This window comes from Panulirus ornatus, chromosome 6, assembly GCF_036320965.1.
Source record: "Panulirus ornatus isolate Po-2019 chromosome 6, ASM3632096v1, whole genome shotgun sequence".
NCBI classification, from domain to species: Eukaryota; Metazoa; Arthropoda; class Malacostraca; order Decapoda; family Palinuridae; genus Panulirus; species Panulirus ornatus.
In genome coordinates, this window is record NC_092229.1 from 6,548,302 (window position 1) to 6,558,666 (window position 10,365).

The following is a 10,365-nucleotide window of genomic DNA, read 5'->3' on the forward strand; positions in this document are numbered from 1 at the left end:
ACTTCAGGCATTACCCACGACCCTCCACACTCCTGGCACTGCCCACGACCCTCCACACTCCAGGCACTGCCCACGACCCTCCACACTCCAGGCACTGCCCACGACCCTCCTCACTCCAGGCACTGCCCACGACCCCGACACTCTAGGCACTACCCACGACCCTCCATACTCCAGGCACTACCCATGACCCTCCACACTCCAGGCACTGCCCACGACCCTCCTCACTCCAGGCACTGCCCACGACCCCGACACTCTAGGCACTACCCACGACCCTCCATACTCCAGGCACTACCCATGACCCTCCACACTCCAGGCACTGCCCACGACCCTTAACACTCCAGGCATTGCCCATGATCCCCCATACTCTAGGCACAACCCACGACCCCCACACTTCTGGCACTGCCCACATCCCGCCTCAACACAAGACACTGCTAATGACTCTCAGGTACTCAGCGGTCTCCATTAGTCTGTAACCCACCAAGCCTGGCTCGGCAGCCTTGATGCTCTCAGTCCACCACCCCATCATCTCACTCACACCATCTGCTCTTTGCACTGCTAGCAACCCTCGCCGCACGTGGCACTTTTCACAACCCTCGCCACACGTGGCACTTCTTCGCCACACGTGGCACTGTTCACAACCCTCGCCATACGTGGCACTGTTCACAACCCTCGCCACACGTGGCACTGTTCACAACCCTCGCCACACGTGGCACTGTTCACAACCCTCGCCACACGTGACACTATCACAACCCTCGCCACACGTGGCACTGTTCTCAATCTTCGCCACACATGGCACTGTTCACAACCCTCGCCACACGCGGCACTGTTCACAACCCTCGCCACACGTGGCACTGTTCACAACCCTCGCCACACATGGCACTGTTCACAACCCTCGCCACACGCGGCACTGTTCACAACCCTCGCCACACATGGCACAGTTAACAACCCTCGTCACATATGGCCTCCTCTCAGCCCTAGCCACACATGGCACTGCTCACACCCGTAGTCGCACATGGCACTAACTCTTCCCCTACCACACTCACTACACACTCTCCAAGTCTTACTTGAATGAGAGAGTCACAACACTTTATCATCTTAAATCTAACTTCGATTCTCTTCTTATCGTGCATGATCAATCTCATGTCTCGAAGGAGGTATCATGACTCGATTATGTTCCTAGACACACAAACACACACACACACACACACACACACACACACACACACACACACACACACACACACACACAGAAAGTCTCTCTATTTCCTCCCTTGGAGCGAGAGGTTACTGACTATACATTTCCTCAATAACTAACTCTACTGGTACGTGAACTTCTGACTGGGGTCTCTCATCAACGATGGGTTAGAAAACGTAATGACAGTCCACCAGGAACCAACTTTTTGAAGGAGAGGTTGAGGGAAAGGTGGTGTTTTTTAACGTCCCTGGACGTATCGTTTATAAGAGGAGAGGAAATTCCTATTGCTGGTGTGATGACCACCGCCCCCTCATACCCTAACCTACCTGGCTGGAGAATATCGAGGAAGATTGTATATTCCAAGCCTCAAGGTGAGGTGGTATGAGAACTATAGTCTCTAGCTCTGGCTCCAAGGGGGCGGGGCAGCTGGGAGGACCTACCTGAGTCACTGGTGAAGAGCAGCAGCAGCAGCAGCATTAGCTGGAACGAGGGCGTGGTGATCATGGTGGTGAGGCCAACCATGGGGGTGTGGGTCAGCACCCCACACATACACACCCTCCTCACCTACAGTCACACCTCACACGACACACCACTGAAAATGTCTAAGGCATCTTTGCCTCACTCCAGGGCAACCATTTCTCTCTCTCTGTTTGATATTTTCCTCCTCGACTTTTAATTACACTTTGGTATATGGTGACAGAAATATATGTACGCACGTCCTATTTAGAACAGACATGAAATTATACTCCTATATTGTTTCACATTGTCACAGAAAACGCCTCGTCCATGGCGGTAAAAGCACTATACACAGGCATCAGTATACGTGTAAGCTCCCAGTTCCCCCGTAGCTCTGGGTGGCGACGGGTCTAGAGGGCGAGCACGTGTGGCAGAGAGCGGGTAAGCAAGCGACCACGTCCTTCCCACCACACGGCCAGAACGCGACTGAGCCATCTCGCTCACGCTGACCTGAACCCCACCACCACCTCCTACCCTACACCACCCCTTACCCTACATCTCCCCTACCTAGGTCCCCTACTACTTCTGCCAGCCCCTGGAAACCTGGTCCCTTAACGACCGTCCGTGACCCAACACCCTAATGACCATCCATGACCCTACACCGTAATGACCATTCCTGACCCAACACCATAATGACCCTCTCTGACCTAACACCCTAACAACCATTCCTGACCCTAAACCCTAACAACCATTCCTTACCCTGCACCTTCACGACCATCCCTAACACTCCACTCGTATCTTTGACCCTAACAACCCAACATCCCTTAATGTTCACTTTCGCAAATATTTCGCACTAGCTCGACATTCAGAGCAAGAGAGTACTTAAACATTTGGCTAAAAAAGATAAATCCTATTAAGTAGATTAATCGAGTGATCGTAAATGTAAGCCGAGTAATAGCAATTCCAGCCAGTCACAAAATGCTCAACAACTCGCTTCGAAATGGAAAAGTCTCGAACGACCGGGAGCTCCTGGACGACCCCGCTCGCTTGGCTGTACGATAACAGCGGCCATCATAGATGATGTTCGGACACACACACACACACACACACACACACACTGGAAATCGACTACCTAAGGACCATCCCTGTCAAGTTTTAGTTTTAATTGGCGCAGTAGTTTCAAGGGAGGAAATGAAAATAAGATTAAAAGAATTAATGAACGGTCGACAATAACCGCGAAAACGGTCGACAACGGACACGAAGACGGTCAACAACGGATGCGAAGACGGTCAACAACGGATGCGAAGACGGTCGACAACGGACGCGAAAACGTCAACAACGGAAGCGAAAACGGTCGACAACGGACGCGAAAACGGTCAACAACGGACGCGAAAACGGTCGACAACGGACGCGAAAACGGTCGACAACGGACGCGAAATCGTTGACAAAAGCGTTTGTCCAAGTGAGGTAAGGATATGTACCTCAAATTATCGACCTATAATCTTTCTTCGGCTCTGGAGAAAATGCTAGAAACAATGATACATATAATCAATGATGAATTTATCAATTTCTGGATCATAAAGTGAAAAATCAGCAAGGGCTCAGTTGTAATACGTTTTGTGTGACGAAATTCATAGTTCTTTCATAGTATCTATGATAAACTTTGTCTTCAGTTGTTAAAAAACATGGAGACGTTGTGAAAGTCTTCGTCACATTACCACAAGAGAAAAGATCGTGATTGAGTCTAAATCCCACAGTGCAGGAGACTAGTATGCTCCTGGATCGTATCCGTGCGCCTGGATCGTACCTGTGCGCCTGGATCATACCTGTGCGCCTGGATCGTACCTGCCATAGAAGACGAGTGGTATTTATAGTCCATGCATCCCAGTGGCTCAGCGTGTGACGGGGTACCCCCAAGGCTCACTTCTGCGCCCTATACTTTCCATTATCGACGACAACCATCTGGAAAAATGGACGTGACCAGAAATGTCTCATGATTCGCCGGATACGTAAACTGAAGCCCACGACATAAGGCGGCTTTATTTTAGATTCAAAGAGTTTTACACAATTTGATATTAGGCGTCCAAAATATCGCTAACAGATTTCACCGTAGGCAGTGCAAGGTAAAGTATTTTCTTGATAAAGAAATATGAAGTGTTTGATGAGCCATTATCAGAAGTATAAAAAATGATAAAAGGAGGTGATCGATAAGATTTAAGGTACTTGATACTTAATTGTTTCAATACAGTATTACGTTTCAAGGCTTGTGAAGTATAAGATAGAACAGGAAATTGAATAATTGGCTCCATAAAGCCTAGTAGGATCTCTTTAGAATGCACAGTTCAGTTCTGGTCACCAGATCTTATGAAAATGAAGAAAAACTAGAACAGATATAGGAAAGAGCAACAAAGCTAATTCCATTGCTAAGAAATAACATTATGAAGAAAGATTCAGAGATCCAAAATTATAACTCCCAATAATTCCATAACAGTAGATAAAGACGATGACCAAAAGTATGAAGTTTAAAGGGAAGATGTAAATACAAATGTGGGCAAACGAAACGCCACCATATACTGTCGAGGTAGACTATCAATACAATTAAAAGACAACTAAACAAATTCTTTAGTGATAAATTATCAGTAAATAAGCCACTTCCAGAATAACAATATAATATGCACGTAACTCATCTTAATCTTTATCCCTAGTGTCCGGCGGGGAAGATTAGAACAGAATATCTTTTACCATTTCCGTGTCAGTGCACTATCTCTGTGTACACCATGATGTTCCTTCATGAATATATTCCCGGCGGCTGATGTGCAAGAGGGAGTGATGGGTGTTGGTGTAGGAGGGAGTGATGGGTGTTGGTGTAGGAGGGAGTGATGGGTGTTGGAGTAGGAGGGAGTGATGGGTGTTGGTGATGGGTAGGGGGATGTAGGGGTGATTGTGTGTAGGAGGAGTGATGGGTGTTGGTGTAGGAGGGAGTGATGGTGTTGTGTAGGAGAGTGAGGGTGTTGGTGTAGAGAGAGTGGTAGAGAGTGATGGGTGTTGGTGTAGGAGGGGATGTGGAGAGGGTGGTTGGTGTAGGAGGGTGAGGTGTTGTTAGGAGGATGATGGGTGTTGGTGTGAGGGTGAGGTGTTGTGTAGGAGGAGTGATGGTGTTGGTGTAGGAGGAGATGGGTTTGTGTAGGAGGATGATGGGTTGGTGTAGGAGGGATGATGGGTGTTGTGTAGGAGGGAGTGATGGGTGTTGGTGTAGGAGGGAGTGATGGGTTGGTGTAGGAGATGATGGTGTTGGTGTAGGAGGGAGTGATGGGTGTTGGTGTAGGAGGGAGTGATGGGTGTTGGTGTAGGAGGGAGTGATGGGTGTTGGTGTAGGAGGGAGTGATGGGTGTTGGTGTAGGGAGATGGTGTGGTGTGAGGGGTGATGGGTGTTGGTGTAGGAGGGAGTGATGGGTGTTGGTGTAGGAGGGAGTGATGGGTGTTGGTGTAGGAGGGAGTGATGGGTGTTGGTGTAGGAGGGAGTGATGGGTTGTTGGTGTAGGAGGGAGTGATGGGTGTTGGTGTAGGAGGGAGTGATGGGTGTTGGTGTAGGAGGGAGTGATGGGTGTTGGTGTAGGAGGGAGTGATGGGTGTTGGTGTAGGAGGGAGTGATGGGTGTTGGTGTAGGAGCCATCAGCTTCACAATCGTGTTTCTGTCTATACAGATTGTGGAATTAGGGGTTGGTGTTGTTGTTATTATTACCCAGCCACAACCAACCACTCGTCCATCCACCCCTCACCACGACCACTGACCCTTTCCACTCACCACCACCTCTTGACACCCCCTTACATGGACTATCGCACTTCCACCCAACATATGTGGTATATGTCGTTCCACCCAACACCTGGGGGTACACCGTCATCCAGCACCTGGGTACACGTAATCCCCCAACACCTGGGTGTATGTAATCCCGCAACACCTGGGTGTATGTAATCCTCCAAACACCTGGGTGTACGTAATCCCCCAACACCTGGGTGTATCTAATCCCCAACACCTGGGTGTATGTAATCCCCCAACACCTGGATGTATGTAATCCCCCAACACCTGGGTGTATCTAATCCCCCAACACTTTGGGTACACAGTTTCCTCAGTTCCTGTGCTGACACAGTGGCCGGGCACAAGTCCTCCGGAGCACGTCTATTGCCCTCACGACTCTCCCTTTAATGTGGCCTTCCCCTGTGCTCCGGTAACCCAGCCTCTACTTACCGAAATGGTGGTCTTTTACTTCTTGTTGACCCCCGAGATGTTCCCACCTCTACAAACCTCTCTTTGCACGAAAGCTCATCAGGCCTAATGCCTTGGACACGTATACTCTTAACTCCATATCAGACGAGTGAAAAAATTTGCTTGGCTGTCTTCTAATTCAATTTTATTTTATATTTAGTCTGTTGGTGTAAGTAAATATCACGCCATAGCAGACGAGTGAAAAGAAATTTGCTTGGCTATCTTCTAATTCACTTTTATTTTATATTCAGTCTGTTGGTGTAAGTAAATACGTGGATGTGATGACCTAATCTCAGTTATCTATTTGTACGTGACGGAGAGGGAGTTTGACACTCGTGTTACCCCATTTTTAAACATTCTCTATTATCGTATAATTCTTTAAACTTCCGTGTGTTGTTTGCAGTTACTATAGTCTTGTTCAGTTGAGTCCATTCATCCAAACCCCTCATATATCATGAAAGTGCTTCTTTACACCTTATCTAACAATAACCAGTTTTCCTGGCGACCACATCTTTACATCCATTCTAACAACAACCAGTTTTCCTGGCGACCACAATCATTCGTCACCAGAGCAGTAGCTCAGATCCTTCCAGTGCAGTCTCATTTCAATATATGCCAATCCCAGTATTTTGAAACAGCACCAGAATCTTCTTATCCAAACTACTACTTAACTACCCACCAAATCCACAGAAGAAATGAGAGACGGACCTGACTTTGTCTTTCCGAAGGATTCTACTTGTACCTCCTACAGGAAGTGTGTGTTTGTGTGCAAGTTGTTTGACCTTGGTAATGCTAGTTGCCAACTGCAGATATCTGCCACAAATATACATATGCAGTGCAACAGCAGGATGGAGGGGGCGAGAGCAAGGAATGACAGAAGGGTTGTATGACTCAAAGGAATGGATGACAAGGAGGATAGGTGAGTGGTGTAGGACAGATGGCTCAATGGTAGATGGTGAGGGCTCAGTAACAGATGGTGAGGGCACAGTAACAGATGGTGAGGGCACAGTAACAGATGGTGAGGACCCAGTAACAGATGGTGAAGGGCACAGTAACAGATAGTGAGGGCTCGTTAACAGATGGTGAGGACTCAGTAACAGAAGGGTGAAGGCTCAGTGATAAATAGACTGGGTTTCACTGTGGATAGTGAAGATTTAGAGATGATGAAGCCTCGGTGTTTCATGTCCCATGGTGGAAGTTTCAGTGTTAGACACCAGGAGAGACAGTGTTAACCTCTGGGACTCTGGCAGGTTGGTGGTGAGAGCCACTGGGTCAGAGTTTTTTTTGGGGGGAAGGGACTCTGGTTGCAAGTGGTATTAGCTGACGCAGCTCTGTGCTCGAGAGTGGTAGCCCATGTCTAGAGTGGCGCAGTGGTAGTTGGTGATAGTATCAATCAAAGAGTTCACCAAAATTGGATGGCACAGGCTACAGTGTTTGATGGTGAGGGTACAGTGTTAGACAGAGGCAAGTGCTACATGAGTATGCTCAGAATCTCAGAGTAGGGAGATAAGTGCTCGGTAATGGGTGTTGTGTTACCTGGAGGAACTCACTGTTAAAGGCAGAGCTCAGTGCTGTAATAAGCATAGGAATCACTGTTAGAGATCAGCTTTACATGATAGGAGTCAGTGTTATGTGGAAGCGTTCAGCGTTCGATGGTGGAGCTGAATGTTAGATGTTGAGATTGAGCTCGTGAGTGAGAATGACTCCTAAGAAATGTAACTCATTATCGAATGGCTGAGGCTCATAGTGTTGGATGGTAAAGGCTCAGGATTAGGTGGATTCTCAATGCAGGGTAGTGGAGGCTCCTTGTCAGACGATGGGTACTTTGCGTTTGACGGCAAAGGCTCAGTGTTAGACGACACCGTCTCATAGGTGTGCGGTGGGTGTTAGGTAGTGGAGGTTACATTAGATGGCGGAGATCAGCGTTAGAGGATGGTAATGAGTGTTAGATGAAGAGGGGTCAGTTTCTGGTGGCGGGTTTTCGGTCTTCGACTGGTTAGGATCCAGTGTCAGACCCTGTGCGACGATGACAGATGCTGGGAATGCTACTGAACACTGTAGCCCAGTTGAAAAGTCGTAAATAAAAGCATTCTAAAAAGACAAATGGAAGACAGTAGATAGAGGCCATGCGAAACTACAATAGTAAGGGGGTAGAGAGAGACCCGTATTAAAGCTGGGGTTGGAGTCGAAGGCAAGAGAAGGGTGGGGTGCGGGGGGGGAGGGAATATTTGGGATAGTCAGCAACGACTAAGGGATAAGGGTTTCAGGGCCGATTGGCTGTGGGGCGGCGCGGCGGGAAGGCTAGGGTAGCAGTGGCCTCCAGCCCTCAGTCACCCGAGGCAACTCGTCCCAAGCATTTTTATTGCTGCATTTTTCCGAGAGGAGGGGGGAGGGAAGAGACAGATTCCCGGGCAGAGCTGGTAAATCAACCTGACAGGATTTTTCACTCCAGTTTATTGCTCGTGACGGATATCTGAGGTCCTGCAGCGTCCGGGGTGGCCAACCTCGGCCAGACTACCCACTTCAGGAGAAGAAAAAAAGCCCTTCAAAATGATATAAATGCTCAGCCGGGTCCTACCTAACATGAGCTTGCTTTTATCTTTATTTTGCCGACTCTTCCGAGAGCTAGTAAGAGCCCGGACCCCCACCCGACCACCACCCTCATTAACAGCTGGAGTTTGAATGATGATGACGGATGAGCGCGTCAGGAGACGAGACATCCTCCTCCAGGATGGTGTGAGGGCGCGACAAGCGACCCTGTGCCTGACTCGCAGCACCCACTCCCGCCTCTCCTCTCCCTCACTCACGTTTTCGTCCATGAGACAACTCTAGCTTTTCATAGAGCTAACAGTTAACCAGACGTCCCATTTATCTGAGAACATATTATTTTTTCCTTTCCTGGTAAATCTTCAATTACAGTCAGAAGCCCTGAAAGCTGGCTAGCTTCATAAATTACGTAGGCTTCAGGAACCCGCTACAGAATCAGCCAAAGTGAGAGATAATAGAACTTGAGAAATAGAATTCTGTAAGAAATGTAAAATTCATCTATTTTAGGAATTATATTGCGACACTGTTGGGCTTCTGAAAATTCCCCTCGAAAATTTTGGCCAGCGATGTCCTTAATTGTCGTCTGTACTTGGTAATTAGTACATAATCCAATTATAGGACACCACAATCAACTTAGCCCGCCCGGCAGAGTTCACTTTAATTTTGGCGGTTCGACATTTATAAAAGGGCGAGCACCTTAATACAGGCGTCCAGTACTTGCAAATGCATTAGATATATGTACATTTATGATATCATTATCATCTCTTATTATCATACGCAGCCTCGCGACCCTTTTCATGGTGATTCCTGCTTCTTCAAGGCTGCGTTCCTCGTGGGAGCAGGGTAAGGTGCGCTCCTGAGAGTCGGTTGTGCTGACAGTGAAGGAGAAGTAGAGAGTGGCAGTAAAAAATGAAAGTGTGTCTCTTGAGGTTTGTATATCTCTTCGACCTCGTCCCCTTGGCCTCGTATGGAAAGTCTGTGTCCTCGTCCTCGTCCACAGAGGATCCTGCCTCCTCGTCCTCGTCCATAGAGGCTGCCTCCTCGTCCTCGTCCATAGAGGCTGCCTCCTCGTCCTCGTCCATAGAGGCTGCCTCCTCGTCCTCTTCCACAGAGGCTGTCCCCTCGTCCTCGTCCACAGAGGCTAGCCTCCTCGTCCTCGTCCACAGAGGCTGCCTCCTCGGCCTCTCAGGGAGAGTCTGCCGTTCATCTCACGGGAAGAAGACATTTTTTCATCTCATATCCTCCAGCAGCACCAGTTTCGCCGAAGTACTTCCTCAAGCGTGTCATACTGAGTAAAGGGAGAGAATATTTTCCAGTCCTGTGGTCCCTAACGTGTCCTGTATTACTCTCATTATCATATGTATGTAATATCTTGGGACTCCTATACCATCAGACATACAAAATTTTTGCTTCAGACGTTAAACCACATCTACCAACCGGAAAATCTTCGACAACTTCAGGTCTTAAGAATAATTCTGAGACGACATGCACTCCCGCAAGGTATAAGACCTATGCTGGCAAGGGAAGTACGGAGTACCCAAATATTCATGACGTGATTTCCATTCATGCAACCACGGACTCCTGTACAGGAGTCATATACTGCAGGGATATGGATATACGAGTGAGATGGGCATTAATTAAGATCTTCTAGGGTTGGGGAGTGACAGATGATCGATTTATCACCAAATTTGCCGACAGTGAGCGACGTAGAGACCTCCCATGTAACACTGACTTTCGGGAAAAAAAGAAAAAAAAAAAACGTCATTCCTGAGGAAATTTCTCTTGGTTCTCCTTAAACGATGTGCTCGGCCTTCCAATCCCAGCACCTCGTAGTTGCTGTGAGTGTAAACTCTTCGTCCACAGTGCAACAGTTCATACTCTAACCGCCTCGTTATGGGAAAGT

At 48.1% G+C, this 10,365-nt stretch overlaps 1 protein-coding gene across 1 annotated transcript in view; it reads right to left on the reverse strand.

The window, feature by feature from the left end:
• The window catches only part of LOC139749264 (cell adhesion molecule Dscam2-like), a 468,747-nt gene extending 466,620 nt beyond the window's left edge, over positions 1-2,127 (reverse strand). The window contains 1 exon segment of the mRNA XM_071663001.1: positions 1,636-2,127. Within this exon segment, the coding sequence (XP_071519102.1) occupies positions 1,636-1,744 (109 nt within the window). The 5' untranslated portion in view covers positions 1,745-2,127.
• Positions 2,128-10,365: the final 8,238 nt, after the last annotated feature.